Raw genomic sequence first — 18,675 nt, 5'->3', positions numbered from 1 at the left:
GCACACACGCACACAAATGCACACACGCACACAAATGCACACACGCACACAAATGCACACACACAAAGACAAAGACAAACACACAAAGACAAAGACAAACACACACAAACAAACCTTTAAACCCATATGACATTATTCCCGTGTGTCCACAGAGCAGATTCCAGGCTTCTGCATCCCATAATAGGAGGCATAGCCATATTGTCAGCCCCATGTTTCTCACAAAGCTTTTGTCAAATGAGTCTGAAGTGGTTCATTACTAGTGTATAGTTATCAACCATTGCAAGCAAGGAGGCAGAGCATAGAAATTAAGCCCAGAAAACATGAATAATACCAAAATGTACATTTTTAATCTGGTGGAAGTAGGGTAGAGAAACTTTACATACATTTTACTTGGTATAATGAACTGTTTGTTAAATAAAACTATTGTTACTCTGAAGCACACGTAAATGGTTTGGCAGCAAGATACTTTTCAACAATACACTGTTGTCATGGAAACAAAGCACTTCCTAAGCTCAAATATACATGATAACAGTTGTAACTTTTGTTCTTTTGTTATAATCTTGTATGTAATGATGATTTGAAGTTTGACAGAACATTATTGTACTGGCTTGGCATGAATATAAGATTTCTCTCATGTTGGAAAGGTCAATTTATCAATGAATCTTGGAAAATAATCTTGGCAGTAATCCTTTGAATGATGAGTATTCAAAGTTTTTCCTCATGAGTGGCTGCAGGACATTGAGAAGTTTCCGTTGGGGAAAAGAGGACAGGCAGGAGGAATACCTGATTGACGACTGCATGGAATTCCATTGTCAGAGAGTTTTAGAAATCCTTTTGCGCATGTGATTCAAAGTCTCAAATGATATGTTGCTTCTTAGAAGCTAGGATTCAAAATACTGTTGAATGAATCCAAAAGCTTCTGAACTATGAAGGTAAATAGCCAGTAGTCTTTGTTTCTGTGAAAGCCAATGATGTGGAAAGGATCTGAAAAGGGATTTTGATGAGTTAACTTATAGATTAGAAGTGGAATCTCCGGCATAGCTGGATAACTCTGAGTGTAATGCACTTGGACCAACAAGTGGAAGATTCGGATTGTCAAGAAGTGGTAGATGTATGATACAGATAGTGGAGCTTCAGGTTTCTGGGGTATTGGAACTGCATTTCGGGGCATGCAAGGTTGTTTCAATGGGTTGGCTTGCGCCTTAACCAGAATGGCAAGATTAAAGAGGATCTGTGGCAAAATATTTTAACTTGTTAGGATGGTCATAACAGAAACTTTACACTGCAAGTTAAAAGATGAACACATCCATAAAAATGGGGATTAATTACCCATATAAAATTACTGTACATGAATGCAATTATGACAAGCAATGAAAATTAAAGAGTTAGCATCCATTACAAGGATCTGGATGCACGTTGAGCATGACTGGAAGCTACAATTGCCAGATTATAAGATTTTTAGAATTTAAAAAAACTGCAAAATTGGGAAAGGAGGATGAGCAGCAACATTGATTACAATAGAACACAATCACTGCAGTAAGGGTGATCATACCTTGGAAAAAGTATGCATAGAATAAAGATATTGCAAAGGCTGTTGTAGATATTGCCTACAAAACACCCAATAAGAGTGATGTGGTGGGTGATTTATAAGTATGGAGATATAGGAAGAATATGGCATTCAGTTTTAAACATACAGATCTAGTTCCTCTATTGTATGTTAAATAGAATTAATTACCCATTTAATAGACAATTAAGTGGTGGGGATTAATTGTGGAGTCATTAGTAGTCACACTAAGGGCTCTTTGTGACACAGTGGTAGTGTTCTTACCTTTTGAGGCAGAAGGCCCAGGTTTAAGTTACACCTGCTCGAGAGGTGTGTAATAACAATCCTAAACAGGTTGATTAGAAAATATGTATAGAGGAACATATTATGGAGATAGTCATTGGACCTGACTACCTATCTCTATTTCATTGTTATGCATCTGGGTGTACTTTCATGACTTGTGGGCACAGAGGGCCAAGCAATCAATTCTGGGAATGATTATTTGCATTAGTTTTTAAATGTCTTTAGAAGATTTAATATTATTTAGTGCCCCTTTAATGGTCCAATACTAGTTACTTTAGTGAAATGGTTTTAAAAAGTATCTCGAAGAGCGTTGGGGGACAAAAAGGCCCAGGTTCAAGTCCCACTTGCTCCAGAGGTGTTTCATAAAAGAGCTGAACGGGAATAAACTGACATCTTGGTTGTTGGATTAGTGGGACACCATATTTAATAGATCCCTTGAAATTTAAGGTTTGTGAATGTATAAAGGCTAGGCTCCGGTTCTATCCTTCACCAGTTAGGTATATTTTAACATAGTAACAGAGGGTGATTACCTAAAGGTGAACGTTGGAAACTTTAGGTCATTATTAGACGAAACTAAAACTAAAATTCTAGTGGCAAATATGGAAAATGGCAGAAAACAAGTTTAAAGTATTGAAGTGTGATTACCTTTTGATTTTCTTCAGATCTTAACCACATGAATAGTGGAAAAATGACACTGGTATGTATATGTGTCTCTGATTTGATTTGATATGATTTATTTATTATCATGTGTATTTTGTTACAAAATGCAGCAAAAAGTTTTGCATAGTATTATCACTCTCCATCTTGAAACACAAAAATGGACCAAAACATAGAATATTAAGCTAGAAAAGTAAAGAAAAAGTGTTCAACTTTACAGTCCTTCATGTTAAGTGCTTCACCATTGGCCATGGGCCTGGTGGCCAGACCACTTCGCCATGCCACTAGAATGAAAGTCACCACTCTTCAACACCAGCTAGCCCCCACCAATTCCATTGCTGCTACGAATCCTCGCTGGACCTCATCAATGCAAATGCCACCGATGCCGCCAGATACCACACCGGCCCAAACTTGGCTTCAATGCCACCATAAGTCGCCTTCAGGTTCATCTCACCGATGCCGCCGGGTCTCGTACTGAGGCCAAATGCAATTCCTGTCCCTCTTCCGTGAATCTGTGCTAGACGCAGGTCCTAATGGGATCCCAGACATGCCTCCGCCCAGCAGCCATGAGTCAGCACTAGAAATGCCTCATCAATGCAGAAGCCGCTGGGAACCCAAACTCTCTCCGCCAGTGTCACGAGTCTGCACTGGGTCCACTTGCCACTGTCAATGCCGTCACTGCGATCGAGACCTTCAACAAGACGTAATTGAATTAAAGTGGAAAAAATTAAGAGACAGAAAAAAAGAAAAGAAACAAGAGAAAAGAGGACAGAGTGGACAAGCCCTAGGCTCAGGAACCCTACTCCACTGCTATCTTACCCACAACCCAACCTGAGAAAAAATATATTCTCACTGATATCAATTCCTGCAAGAAGTAAAATCAGAATTACTGTATGTTCTGAGATGGATTTCAGTAAGTTGGATAATGAGGGAAGATTGGAATTTCTGACAGACTGAATCTACAAAGATGATCTGTTAAATGTCTACGCGGATTGGTTTCGGAAAATGAAAGGCTGTTTAATGAAACAATTTCAACAAATTGTATATAAAGTTAGCAAAACCTAACTCTGACTTGATGATACTGATTTGGAGATTGCACTGAAGTGTCTGCCTTGGACGAGCAGCTAGTCTAACTGGTGTCCTGTTCATGGAAAAGGAGCCTCTGCTGGATCAGATGCCTGCTGCTTTAAATAACAATTCCTTGGAGAAACAATCATTGCCCTCAGCTTTCATGGAAAAAACTAAGATATTCTGTTGGGACAAAGTATGGAAGGCTTGATTGTTACCAGATTTTGAAATAATTCAGATACTGGGTTTAAATTTAGAGATCTGACTTTATGGCTGATAGTTGATATACTGTGTCAACAATTCTCAAACGTAAGGTATCTTCATTCAGGCCATTAGCCTGGGTATTGAGCACAAGAGCAAAGTACAACTATAGCTCAGATGTGTCAAAAGCTACACAAGGGCTTAACTCTTTGGGTTTGGCCCTTCAGTAATATGTTCTTAGTGAAATTCTTTACTATTTCCCTGTAATTGGCATAAATTAGACTCCTGTAACATTTGTATATTCTTTCAATACTTATTCTGGAATTATCCAATGTGTGATGTTGCTATGTATTCAGTTGTTAATGAACAGTCATCTGCAGAACTGGATAAATTCATATTAGGATTAAGTGGGTTTTACTACTTGTGTGTTCAGTGAGATTGTATTCCTGTCAAAAGCAAATGCTTAGCTATTTTTTCCTCACTGAGATACAGGTAGACACAGTGTGGATTGTACTGAGTCCTGTGACTCAACAGCAAATGAACACTAGCATCAAAAAAATACTTACCATAAATTATGATCACTCCAGTCCCTACCACATGTACTGGGTGCTTTCATGCTGACTCAAATTTCCCATCAAACATTTTAGATGATTTTTTTATGAATTAAGTTACTTTCAATGTTTTTATTTGCTCAACCTGTTATATAAAATGAGATTATTGTAAATATAATGGAAATGCAAACAAATGTTGGTACTTCAGTACATCTTGTTTCATTTAAAGGAGATTATATATCCAAAGCTATCGGACCCTTAACTGTGCAAAACACTTACTGTTCATGTTTCTTACAGCGAAAGCTGTAACCTGATTCCTTTAGAGGGCATTTAAGTGTAATAGTGATTGTACCTGCATGAGGTTCGAACTCACAATGAAAATTTTGGGCAGACTGTTATAAGGGGCCTGAATGACGTGGGCTATGGCAAGAAATGTGACAGAATCGTGTGAGAAGACTTGTGAGACTCATCTCAATGTCAGACAACTCGATACATTGTTTAATTAAGTTCCAGTTTAACTAAAGCCTTCGAGAATTAGTCTTCACCAAGGCCCATGGAGGCACCAGGTCTTGGGTCACTGGGTCTTAGCGTAGTGTTAAGGGCAGCCTCCAATATGGCCATGGTCAGGCATCCAATTAGGTTATTCTCAGTCAGGGGTGTGTGTTTCTGCAGCCTGGGAATGTGTTGTGGTCAGTCCTGTGGCATATAATGCCAATTCAGGAGGTAGAGCTAACACAGTCATTGCACCTTCCCACTACCTAATCTATTGCCATTCTGATAATAATTTGCTTTCCTATTTTTGATACCAAAGTGGATAACGTCACATTTAACTGCATTATACTTTGTCTTCCACATCTTTGCTCACTCACTCAACTTGTCCAAATCACACTGAAGCTTCTTTGCATCCTCCTCACAGGTCGCCACTCCCCACCCACCAGCACCACCAAGCTTTGTCTCATCTGTCATTTGCGTGGAATATGGAACGGTACATAATCAGTTGGTGGGATTTAGAAATCTTGGTATCTCTGCAGGAACAGTCCTAGTTTTCTCCGAGGACCAGAATTCTCTCCACATAGTGGGTGAGGAGCCTGATGTCAGGCCACTTCCATCCTTCCTGGCTCTTTCTACGCTGTAATGGGCTGTTTTCTCCTGTAGTGTGAGAAGGGAGGATTGAGTGAGGTGTACGTAGGGGGCACAACTGTTAGGGGGCTGGTGCGTGTGATTGAAATGTGATGAGGAAAAAGCACCTCAAGTGAGTGCCATGTTCCCCATTCCCAGGTGAGTGAATAGGCAGCACAGAGGCCATGGGTTGTTAGTTGTGAGAGGTTCGATGGGGGGAACCAAAAGCAAGGGAAGTTGTTGCAGGCAGTCTTGAGAGTGTCAGACCATGAACCCTCTACAGTAGCAGAGATTGAGTGTATGGTAGTAGAGCTCTTCCCTGGCAGAATGGAGCTGGCCTTCTTGTGGCACTGCTGGCCATTCCTTGAGAGTGCAGAGACTGCACTGACCTGGGTGATGACCTCAGAGCAGAATGCCTGGGTCTAGTGGCTTGGCCTCCTCTGCTGGACTCTGAGGAGAGGACAGTCCCATCCACCAAAAGTTTTAGAATCACAGTACCATTTTCCCCTTCTTAGACATCTTCAGAAAGACTGTCTTTGATGAGTAGTCCAGCTTTGGAATGCCAGTTCTTGCCTGGGTACACAGCAGCCTTTTAAAGATGGCATGGGCACCAGCGATGCTGATCTTTCTGTGGATATCCAGCCAGTTGCAAGTTCTTCTGGGAATGGAGGGTGGTAGAATGGGGTTAGAATTAAGCAAGAGGGGTGCCATAGGCATTGGTTAGGTTGTTAATGAGGTGAATTTGGTAAGATGTAGCAAGAGATCTCCCCATGCCTCAGGAAGAGAAACCCTGCATGAAACTTGACAAAACTGACAATTAATCAAAAAAATGTAAGATTCAGCCCATTGTTCCTGCCTGAATATGGTTAATACCCTGTGAGCCAAGTGTCTATAATTGAATATAATAGTAATGGAAAATGGTTTGTCTCCTTGCCTGATGTTAAATGCCGGACGTTTTGTAATGGGGTCAGCATGTCCTTTCACACTTTTGAATAACCAACAGTCTAGGAATTAGACCAGACCAAAGCATCACAAATTTGGTCTGCTAGGATCATTTGTTTATTCCTGGCCACTGTCACAGCCTTAGAAGCAGTTTTCTGGTCCTGGGAACAATGAAAATTGTCTGACTTGGCCACTGGTAAGGCAGCAAGTGTTGTCTTGAAGGCGAAATAGTTGGAATGCAAGGTTTTTGATAGCAAAGTTTGATTTCAAATTTTGTAACTTTAGCGAAAATGAGATATATTGGTGCAAATTTCTAAATTGCACAATGATATTCTGATTGTTAGCCGTTGATGTTTTATCAAGTGGAATCATTTCTATAAGGTAAACCTATAACGTCATCAGTTTATTGTTAGAGAATATGTACTGGGAAATGCTATTGATTGTGTTTCTTACTTTTCAGTGTTCCAGTGCCTTCTGAATGTGAACAGCCAGTTCCTCCTCTTCCTCTACCTCTACCTCTTCCACTTCCACCTTTGCAATCTGATGATGCAGATAAAACAACCACTGACATAACAGGGCAACAAAAACACCTTGTCAGGTACGTCACGCGTAAAATAGAAATGGGTATGAGGCTTTCAAGGAGCATTCATTTTCCTCCTAGGGACTTCAACAGGCAAAAGGGCAGCCAAATGCTCTGATGCTTTCAACATCTGCACCCTCCCCACTCCCCTTAACTAAATGAGAGGCAGCTTGGGGCAGGCAACGAGGAAGCAGGTGCTAGCTGCTGGCAGTTCATGTGTGATATTTTGAGCTTCATTCCTGCCAGGAACAGCTCTAATTCAATCAGTCTAAAAAAAAAGCATCAATATTGGCCAAATAGCCCAATTTTAAATTAACATGTCTCTGTGGAGTGGGGGACAGGTGGGGTCATGGTCAAGTGCATCCATGAAGCTATTTCCAATGTACCTTATCTTCTATATTTGGGTGTAAATTAGTTTTCTGAAACTTTGAATAACAGCAAGCACCTCAGGGTGTGCTGTGATTGAGGATTGGGAGATCTGTGCCAGTTTTTCTACTATCTATTAGTGCAACTTATGAGGCCATAATTAACCAATTCCAGTCTCCATTGAAAATCAGAATCTAAATCGTTGATAGTTTTACTCTCGGGGTCATTGTGTACGCTGACTGACCCAAAGATCCTGGCAGAGTGATTGTTCAAGGAAAACGATGGACGTGGCCCTAACACGTTACTTCGATGATATGAGGAAAGGCTGAGAGTTTTGAAGCTGTTTTCGTTAGAGAGAAGAAGGTTAAGAGGTGACTTGATAGAGACATACAAGATGATCAGAGAATTAGATAGGGTGGACAGTGGGAGCCTTTTTCCTCGGATGGTGATGGCTAGCACGAGGGGACATAGCGTTAAGTTGAGGGGTGATAGATATAGGACAGATGTCAGAGGTAGGTTCTTTACTCAGAGAGTAGTAAGGGCGTGGAATGCCCTGCCTGCAAAAATAGTAGACTCGCCCACTTTAAGGGCATTTAAATGGTCATTGGATAAACATATGGATGATAATGGAATAGTTTAGGTTAGATGGGCTTCAGATTGGTTTCACAGGTCGGCGCAACATCGAGGGCCGAAGGGCCTGTACTGCGCTGTAATGTTCTATGTTCTATGTTCTATCTGGTGCTGTTCAGTCCTGTATTGTTTACAAATAGTCACTGTCTGCCTAAATGCATCAAAGGTAATCCCTGAAAACATTTTTATGTCTGGGTCTTTCAAAAGGATAATATTCAATAGAAAGTTACTTCTTGACTTTGGGAGTTTGTTAGCTAAGTTGGCTGGATGGCTGATTTGCAGTACAAAGGGACAACAACAGCATTAGTTCAATTCCTGCCCCTGTGGAGGTTTCCATAAAGAACCCTCCTACTCAATCCATCCCCTTGGCTGACGGTGTGGTAATCCACAGGTTAAACCACCACAAGTCATCTCTTTCTAATGATAACATTGCCATAGCTTACCAGATCATAAGTCTACTCTCTCATTAGAGAGAGAGATGACTGGTGGTGGTTTAACCTGAGGATCGACACACCTCAGGGGAGGGGGGAGGTTGATAATGATATACTTTCATGGTAACATCAGCTGGTGCAGGCATTCAACCCACGCTGGTTGGCATGAGAAAGCAACTCTATGGTCTGGTAGGGTTTCTGGCTATTTGTTGAATTTTTATTGAATATTTAAGAAAGGCACTTTAGTTTTAATGCATTCAAAGATTTTCTGGCATCCAAAGATTTTCTTTTAGTTAGAGCAAAATGAGAAGAGAAGGAAACTGATTTAAAAGAGTGACAGATGGTTGGAGCTATCTCAGTGTGCATTGGGGTTACTGAGGGAAAGAATCAACATTATTCCTCATTTTTGCATCATGGAAACTGTTTGAAATATGAAAAAAATGCATAAATGCACTTAACTTGATGTCGTTCTATCATGTTGAAATGATGTGGCTGTCGGATTTCCTGTGTAGATCAGTAGCTATTTGCAATAAAGGCTACACTGTCGTCTTACTTTTGTTCAATGAAACCAAGAGAGAACACGTTTTGAGAGGCTTGGTCATGTTTGCATTTTTCCAGTGTTTCTTTGTCAAGTGATTCTGAAGAGCCAATCGTTCCTGCTCTTTCATCTGTACCACCTCTTTCACCTGAAGGGAGTAACAACCCACAGGTTGATGTGACAGACCTGCAGGAACTTGTGAGGTATGTGGTGTAAAAATCTGAGTTACAAACTTATTATGTGATACTCTTTGTTTTCCATTTTAGAATTATTTTAATCAGTAAAGTGAAGTTGAGAATTGATTTCCAATTTTCCGACTCCAGTGCTTGGTGTCACTGAGAGGTGTGTTTTCAGTTTGATGGTGAGCTGAGGAGACCCCTGTTCTTTCTTGAGTTGGAAGCGCACCCTAGTGGATAGGTTCTGTCATTACAAGAACTTGTCCAGATGTGAAGGCGGTGACATTTCATGCCTAGCTCTGACTGTTTCAGTTCATTGTGTTAAAGGAATGCAAACTATGGACTTGAATTTTCTTGGTATCTTTAGCATTTATACACTGATTTTGACTTCAAGCAAATCAAAGAAATTCCTGCCTAAGGGACTACACCATTTGGTTAATGTGCTAGATGCTATTTTTCTCAAAATCTTTGCGGTGCTAAGGGAGGCAAATCATGAGTGCCCATTTGCAAGGATTGTCACATACCTGGTGGTACAACCAGGGGATTTCTGCTGAAATGTCACTGCAGTATGCTGGAAACTTTAGGCCCTTATGAAACAGACACTGCTGCTCCACGTTCTCAATTTAGCTGCAGTTGAGGTTTTGAGAGCTGTAAAGAGTTCCAAATTGTGTCCCTGACTTCGCAAACATTTTTACAACCTGTTTTTGTCACAGTCTTTTTCAATTGGATTTGCACTTGATCCCTTCTTTATTGCACTTCGGTCTTATGCTACCCCTATAACTTTGGGCTTCCAATTAGCCCTGCACCCCTCCAACAACCACCAGCTCTTCATTTCACTTGGAGCAATTCTGAAAAGGCTTTGGCTTTTCCCATGTGGGCATTGGAATAAGAAGTAGCAGCACATGGAGGTGAGAGGGTTAGGTCAGTGTTTGAGAAGGCACTAACCTATCAAACACTCCCATCCTCCACTTTGCTGGAGTCACTACAGGTTCTTTGAAGAGTTCAAGGCCACCAACGCACAACTGTGAAACTAACTTCCGGAAGATCTTGCACCACGGCCATTGCCAGAAGGCCTGCCTGTCATGGTGGTGGTGATTACAACCCCAAAATTCTTAGCACTGAACCCTTTCAAAGTGTCAATCACCCAGAAACCAAAATATGGGGGTATGTACACAGTATCTCTTCTGGTTATTCCTAGAAAAGCATACTTGGTAATCCATCTTGGTGGGTGGCATGGTGGCTCAGTGGTTAGCACTGCTGCTTCACAGCACCAGGGACCTGGATTCAATTCCACCCTCAAGCAACTGTCAGTGTGGAGTTTGCACATTCTCTCTGTGGGTGCTCTGGTTTCCTCCCACAGTCCAAAGATGTGCAGGCTAGGTGGATTGGCCATGCTAAATTGCCCGTAGTGTCCAGAGGTGTGCAGGTTAGGTGGATAAGCCATGGGAAATGGAGGGTTACATGGATAGGGTAGATCGGAGTAGGATCCTCTTTGGTTGGTCGGTGTGGACTCGATTGGCCACACTTTAGCGATTCTATGGTTTGGAACCAACTCATCCTTTTGTAGCAAACTGTAGTTTCATGTCAGATAGAGAGTTCCAGATAGATAAGCAGTAGTCTGGGAATTGTAGACAATTGTCCAGCAGTCTAAATTAATAATGGAACATATAGATGTCCCCTGCCTTTGGGGACTTGTTTTCTTCTCCCTTGGAACTAGGCAGCCCAGCAGCTCAACATCTCTAAAATATAACAAAGAACTGCGAATGCTGAAGATCTGAAATGAAAGCAGAACTCTTTGGAGAAACTGAGCAGGTATGGCAGCATCTGTGGAGAGAAAGCAGAGTTAATATTTTTGAGTGCAGTGACCTCCTTCAAATTCTGTGGATAAGTGGTACAAGTGATAATTGAACAGATTCTTTTGGCTAAGACTGCCTCCAGCCACAGGTAGTGAGCTGCAGTATGCAGCTTACAATTGAGTGTGTGCACATTCAGAAACTGAGCTGCAGATCATTATTGACACCTTCTCTGAAGCATATGAGAAAATGGGCATCTCACTAAACACTTTTATAAAACTAAGGTCTTCTTCCAATCATTCTTGTAGCCACTTTGCTCCATTGTTTAAGATCAACTGCAAGATTGTGAAAAATATGTTCATTTTTCAATTCTGTGGTAGACTATTTTGCTGAACTTTTCAAACAATATTCACCTCACATGTGACAGAGTCTGGAGACTTCCCATTGGGTTTATCAGTCACCTCAGAACTCATCAAATCCAAACAGAAAAAGTCATTCTCAATCCTGAAGGACAGCCTAAGAGAAGGGTGCAGCACATGGAGGAGGTGGGCATCACTGGCATGATTGTCTGGATTTCTGTATTTAACAGTGTGTCAGTAGATAACAGATTTTGCTGCCTGATTTGCCCAGTAGTAATAGGGAATGTGGACAACCATCCTGTTATTCATCCAGCAAGGTTCAGACTATTGGGTATCTATATGTGCCAGACACACTTCTAATTTAGACAAAACTATACTGTTGGAATTTAGTCTCTAAAGATGTCACAGCTTGAAATGAAGGTGGGAGACTGGTGAATCTATTTCTTTTTAAGAGAGGAGAAGCTAGTACCGCTTCTCTTCTCTTTCCTAATGGCCCTGCAAGGTCCATTGATGGCTTTGGTCTCCACAATATTCTGATGGAAGATGTTAAAACTCATTCCAGTCTAACAACAGAGGCAACAGAAAGTTGGGGGGACACAGCTCGGTGTTGTAGCATAAGAATAGAAACTGATACCATATCTACAGGTGATGTTGAAGGGGATTGTGTAGGCTAGGAAGAAAATGAGCAATCTGAAGAGAACTGCTAAGAAATTAAATAAACCATTTTTATAGGTGTTCTGTCTGTGATTAGCTAGGTGAGAATGGTACTGAAGAGGCAGCAGTTTCATGGAGCACAAAGGGGGAAGAGCATTTGAGGTGAATGGTTACACAGAGGGCAATGAATGATAATGCACATCATTGTTATAGAGAGAAATGACTTTGGTTAGGCTTTTTTCAGTACCTTTTAGGAGAGGTGAAATCCTGATTGGACATGAGACAGCAAAATGTGAGGTCCAACTTCACATAGGATCCCTACAGTGTGGAAAGAGGCCATTCAGCCCATTGGGTCTTCAATGACCCCCTGTAGAGATCCCACCCAGGCCCAACCACCCCCCATCCTATCCCCGTAACCCTGCATTTCTTATAGCTATGCACCTAGCCTATATATCCCTGGACACTACAGGCAATTTAGCATGGCCAATCCATGCAGCCTGCACATCTTTGGACTGTGGGAAGAAACTGGCACACTCGGTGAAACCTATGCAGACATGGAAGGAATGTGTAAACTCCACGCAGGCAGTCACCAAAGAGTGGAATTAACACAGGTCCATGGTGCTGTGAGGCAGCCATGCTAACCACTGTGCCACCATGGTGCAGAAGATTAGAAGTTAAAGTGGAAAATGAGATTCTTTGCATATTTTTAAACAGAGCAGTTTTCAGAGCTGAAAGAAAATCCTGTTTTCTTTAAAGGAAAATAGTAATACTTTAAATTAGAAGCGTTGTCCCAGGCATTCCTTTTACTAGACCCTCTTAAGGTCCACTATAAAACATCTTGCAACATCATAAAATGGACTATAATGTACAGGACATTTAACACACTTCCCATTAGTTAGAACACCCTTGTAGGTTTAAGTTTCTCAGTTTTGTGGTGGCCAGTTGCTGAAATGCAGACAACAGCACATCTGAGTATATCTTCTTCAGCAATTAGATAACGATTTAGAAATTAGCAGAAGAAAGTTGAAGTTACAGTGGGGTACTTAACATCAGTCATAGGCCTGGATTTTAAATTTGAAATGTGGGCCAAGCATGGATATGATGAAAGCCACATATCAACCAGATCGTTCAGCGAGCAGACCATTGGTTAAGATGCTTCTGCACAGATCATATTGTCCCCTGTAACATGTGCCTGTGGAAGTGTCATTGCTTACTGTACATTGTACAACCTTGCCCTCCAGAGAGGGGAAACCTGGTCAGAGGAGGAACTGGTGGAGAAGCCCAGGTTGCCTGAAGAGGAAGTTGAGTTGCACTCGATAGAATCATTGAATCATAGAATCCCTATAGTGGGGAAACAGGCCATTCAGCCCATCAAGTTCACACTGACCCTCCAAAGACCATCCCACTGACACCCAGCCCTAGTCCCCTACCCTATGCCTGTAACTTGCATTTTCCATGGCCAATCCACTTTACCTGCACATCTTTACCTGTGGGAAGCAACTGGAACATTTGGAGGAAATCCATGCAGACATGGGGAGAATGTGTAAACTTCACACAAACAGTCACCTGAGGGGGGAATCGAACACAGATCCCTGGTGCTGTGAGGCAACAATGCTAACCACTGAGCCACCATGCCACCCAATCAGAGTAGCTGTCCAATCTGGTCCACAGAACAGCCTGTTGCCCAGGAAGTAAGAATTACTCTGATACTCAGATGATAATGTACAGTGTCTCCAGTTCAATAACAGCTTCCTAGTCCTTGATGCCTTCTCCAATTAGCTCCCAGCCATAAACACCAAGGCCACATCAGGGCACTGCAAGTCACCACATAATATGAAGCAGTTGGTTTTGGTGGGATGCTTGTTAGAGGATCAGTGTGGACTCTATGAAGCTGAAACCCCACAAACACAAACACCCATATTTTATGACATGGAGACAGACAACCAAATCAAACCAGCCTCCCGATCCCTGTATTCACAATGCAGTAAAATCAAAATACTCAATGATCCTCAAAATTGACCCCAATGGTTCCTAAACAGATTTTGAAAATTACCAGTACACAACTTTGTGAATAAGCAATACCAGACACCAGGTTTATAGCATGAATAAAAGATTTAACAATTTATTACCAATATATTTAGCAGATCAAAGTTAAATCACAAGGTAATCTGATTAATATCTAAGTTTTAAACACAATCCTCTTTAATTCTGGTTCCCACTCACACTGAGACAAACAGACAAACCGACACAGTTGAGGGATAAATCAAAAGGGAAAAATGAATGAGATGTAAGTGATTGGTTCACTTAACCCTGCTACTCTAAGAAATGGTCCCCAATGGCAGTAGCAGCTGCTCATCTGCTTCTTGTACTTCCATTTGACCCTTCCTGATTTGAGAGAAACTGGGCTCCTCAGCTTCCTATCGCCCTGGACCTGGGTGATAGGGCTCCTAGGTCAGCATGCATATCCAATACCTGATCAGTGAGCTGCTGGGTTTGGGCCTTCATGGATGTCACCGGTTTCTCGATGGAGGAAGTTATTTGATCTAAAGCTCAGGTGGCCGCAGTGCTCATGGTCTGCAAGAACTCCCCAACCCATTGGAATCTCCCATATTATAATCTAACTTGTATTGTATGTCCAACATTATCTGCCTGATGGACAACTCCAGAGCTTCTTCGTCAGATAGGGACTCAACATCCAGGTTGACTCCAGAAAACCTCTAAGTACCGAATGCCTGCAAGATCTCAATCTTTAACTGTTGCTCTTGCAACTGTGAGTTGCATCACCAGCATGTCTTTGTTTTACAGTCAAGCCACGTTTACTCACTGTGTTGATTGTCACCAGAACTAGTACTAGATGTGGAGGAAGGATGTGGCACTGCACCCTCTGAGGCTGCCTGTTCCTCCTCAAAGGTAACAGAGCTTTCATGTGCAGTGGCAGAAACTAAAATGGAGAAGTTGAAGCATCTCTATCCTTTTGAAGGTTAGTTTAGCCATTCACTTGCTCAAAATAAGCACTGAAAGCATTGGAAGATGTAAACCAATGTTTAAACGGTAGACCTCTCAACATAGGGGCATAGTTTCCATCCTGAAGTCAAAAAAACTCAAGTGACAATACTACCTTCATTCCAGCTTCCCCTGTTTATACACCCCAAACCTCCTTCAGTCCCTCGGCACTCTTTGCAAAAGTTACAGATATGAGCCTTTGGAATCTCGCTTACAAAGGAATTTTGTCCAACTTTGCTTTAACCTATAGGCTGCCTCCATTCTTTGGCAGCAAACTCCAGGACCACCACCTCAATGGCTGGTAGAATAGCCAAGTTTCGTACTATCTTTCTCTCTGATATTGTGCACCCCTTCTGCAAATAAAAAAGAACATTTGTAATGTGTGCTTAACTTATGCCTCCAAATATGTGGCCTCTCTCTACTTTGCTGCCAGCTCACATTTTTCAGTGTTCTTTGCCAATTAGCAGGCTGCAGGTCAAACCACCCACCCACCCCACTGGAATCCCAGTGCGCTTTTCTGCTACCTTTAACGCTTGAGCAACACACAAGACAATTCTATAAGTGAACTACTGGAGCGATTACGCATAGCAACAAAATGGAATCCGTGCATGCGCAGATACAACATGTGACACAAGCTCACTACTATAGGATCCTTAACAATATCCAAAATACAATTTCATAGCTTTTAAAATTCAATCCGTTGGCTGTAACAAGTGCAAATAAGCTTCTTTGTAAGCATGTAAAACAGCTTGCAAGATAGAAGAATAAGATGTGTATAAAACTGCAGATGAAGTTGGATTTTTAGGTGAATAGAAGGAAAGAAAAACTGCAGCCCAGAAATCTAGATGAAATCATCAAAGGGTTAACATGCATGAAGGCGAGACATCCTTTCTGCAGTCTGACAGACCCCTGAGGTGAGGCAGCAGCAGCCAAACAGCCTGTGTGCACAATAATCTCTTCTCACCTCTGTTTTGAAATGTAATTCAGCAAACTGTGATATATCAATAAATTACACTGCTCTTATTAATGTGATTTCTTTGCAAATGCTTCAGTTCGTATTAAATTTAAACTCCTTTGTAGATAAGTCTCAATTATTTTAAAAGAGCAAGTACTCATCTGAATATTAAAAATATTGTTTGACTTTGAATGGAATGGATTTCACTTGAGCTTTTGCCTTGGCCCTACTCCATTGATTTTTACATGCACGTAATAGAGCCAGAGAGGGGCTTTTTTCACACACATGATCAATGAATACATTTTTTCAGTGAAAAATCAACAGGATCATCAGGAAAATATTATGAGGAATTATTACCGTAAATGATTAGCTTCCTGGTGAATGATCATTCTGACTTATTTTGTTTGCCTGTCATTATCACCAAGAATCCTAATCTATTGAATATGCAGGCCTGGTAATATGCCTTTGTCTATTACTGTAGACACACTGTGTTTAAAAGACCAACAACAAAGGATTTTATTTTCATATACTTGATTCAAAGGACCACATCTTTTTTAACTCCTCTTGATCAACCTCCATAACATTATGCCTGCTTTAGGGAACAGCTTTCTTTACTCACAATTACTCGATAGTCTAGCCTCTCTAATGATGTTTACTTAATCGTTAATGGATGAGATCACACATGTAACTTAACATGTTTATACACTTGCCGTTGTTTTGTTGTAACGTGGAATAGCTCCTGAATATGATTGAGTAGTTATATGATTGCACTTGCTTTTGCACACAAAGTATAAGTGGTTTCCATGGACACCAAAATGTTTTTATTCCAACTGAATTATGCCAATTGGTTAAAAAATGTTATTGCTGAATTTATCTATGCCAAAACAAAGCAAAAATAGTGAAAATAAATTAATTGAAAGACAGGTAGTAATGAGTTAATTGGACAAGAACTCAGTTCCTCTAAGGACCAATTTCCCGGTTCTATGGTTTTAGTGTGGGATGGGAAAATGACAATTTGTGTGTTTGCTGAGCTGAACTCACCAGACTTCCCATGGTTGGCCTCGTTCATTTGGTGTTATGCATCCTTCTTGAATGAGGAGCTTACTTTCAGCAGGGAGCTGGAATGATCACCTTACAGGACTTTCTCAATCCTTCTTGACTGCAAACCTAGATAGGACAGACCAAGAGCAAGAGTAATTCCATTTTATGATGGTGCTAAGGAGATATTTGTGCAAGATGTGCTGATAATAACATTTTCCTTGTTTAGGATCCCAAGACACTCTCCCAACAGGAACTCTATTCCCTCATCTTGAGGTAACAGACAGACAGAAAATGTGTTTAGAGTCAAAAAAAAACTGCAAATGCTGGAATGCAAGATAGACAAACAGCAGGCTGGAAGAGCACAGCAAGCCAGGCAGCATCTGGAAGAAAGGAGAAGTCAACGTTTGAGGTATTACCCTTCTTCAGAACTGAATGTGGAGGTAGGGGGAGCTACAGATAGAGAGGGGTGGAGGGAGAATCATGGTGATAAATGGTCACTGGTAGTAGGTATGACCTGGTTGGTTGACGGGAGGGTTGAATCCGATTGGTGGCTGGAAGGGAGGGTCAAAAGGTGGAATGGAAGGGAGAGAGGCAGGGGATGGGTGGGAACGTTATTTGAAATTGGAGAACTCAATGTTGAGTCCTCCGGGCTGTAGGATGTGCCCAGGCAGAAGATAAGGTGGTGTTCTTCAAATTTGCGTTCTGTCGCTGTGACATTGGAGGACGCCGAGGACAGACCTGTTGGAGGGTGAGTGGGTTGGGGGTGTTGGAGTGCAGCGGGGTGGGGGGGAGGGGGTGGAGGTGGGGCGGGTGTTGCTGGGGATGGTAGGGAGAGTTGAAATGGCGGTGACTGGAAGGTTAGGCTGGCCATTATGGGCCAGGCGAAAATGCTCGGCGAAATGGTCACCTAGTCTCACCAATGTGGTCTTCTCTACTTTGGGAGCACCGGATGCAATAGACTAGGTTGGAGGAGATACAGGTGAAGCTCTGTCTCACCTGGAAGGACTGTTTAGGGCCCTGGAGGAGGTGATGAGGGAGGTGGTGTGTGGGTAGGTGTTGCACCAGGCAGGTTGGAGTGGTTGGTGGGGAATGTGGCACGAATTAAGGAGTGGCAAAGGGAATGGTCTTTGCAGAACGCAGAGAGGGGTGGGGAGTGGAAGATGTTCCAGGTGGTGGGATGTAAATGGAGTTGGCGGAAGTGTTTGAGGATAATACGTTGGATTTTTTTTCAAATTTGCGTCCTGATTTGCTGCGACATGGTCTTCTTCAATATCTACTACCAGCATCCATCTATAACCACCATTCCGCTAACCCCCCTATTTATCTGCAGCTCCCCCTAACCCCACATCCAGTCCTGAAGAAGGGTAATACCTGAAACGTTGACTTCTCCTTTTCTTCCAGGTACTGCCTGGCTTGCTGTGTTCTTTCAGCCTCCTATTTGTATAGACAGAAAATGTGTGTCTGACAATCGAATAACATGTGATAGCTAAGTTTAAGTGTTTGAGCAGGGTAAAGAAAACAAAAAAGACCGGAAATCAAAGCAGATCAGGCAGCATCCATGGAGAGAAAAGAAAACAGAAATTGCTGGAAAAGCTCAGCAGGTCTGGCAGCATCCGTGAAGGAAAAAACAGAGTTACGTTTCGGGTCTGGTGACCCTTCCTCAGAACTGTTGTGAACAATACAAAGAGGGATTCCTGATTTTAGAACTTTTAAAGTTTAGGGTAATGATGCTCAACACTTTGGGACCTTAAACACAACCTTTGTT

The 18,675-nt window shown here is 41.8% G+C and overlaps 1 protein-coding gene across 1 annotated transcript in view; it reads left to right on the top strand.

Annotated features, from left to right (window-relative positions):
• LOC109918548 overlaps window positions 1-17,167 on the top strand; it is a 60,191-nt gene extending 43,024 nt beyond the window's left edge. The window contains exons 9-12 of the mRNA XM_048609197.1: window positions 6,845-6,982; window positions 9,010-9,132; window positions 10,823-10,917; window positions 17,137-17,167. Of these exons, the coding sequence (XP_048465154.1) occupies window positions 6,845-6,982; window positions 9,010-9,132; window positions 10,823-10,883 (322 nt within the window). The 3' untranslated portion in view covers window positions 10,884-10,917; window positions 17,137-17,167. The remainder of the gene's footprint in view (window positions 1-6,844; window positions 6,983-9,009; window positions 9,133-10,822; window positions 10,918-17,136) is intronic.
• The last annotated feature ends 1,508 nt before the right edge of the window (window positions 17,168-18,675 follow it).

Source organism: Rhincodon typus, chromosome 20 (assembly GCF_021869965.1).
Source record: "Rhincodon typus isolate 14 chromosome 20, sRhiTyp1.1, whole genome shotgun sequence".
Taxonomy (NCBI): domain Eukaryota; kingdom Metazoa; phylum Chordata; class Chondrichthyes; order Orectolobiformes; family Rhincodontidae; genus Rhincodon; species Rhincodon typus.
The sequence above is the reverse complement of the archived record's forward strand: the minus strand, read 5'-3'. Positions and strand labels throughout refer to the sequence as shown.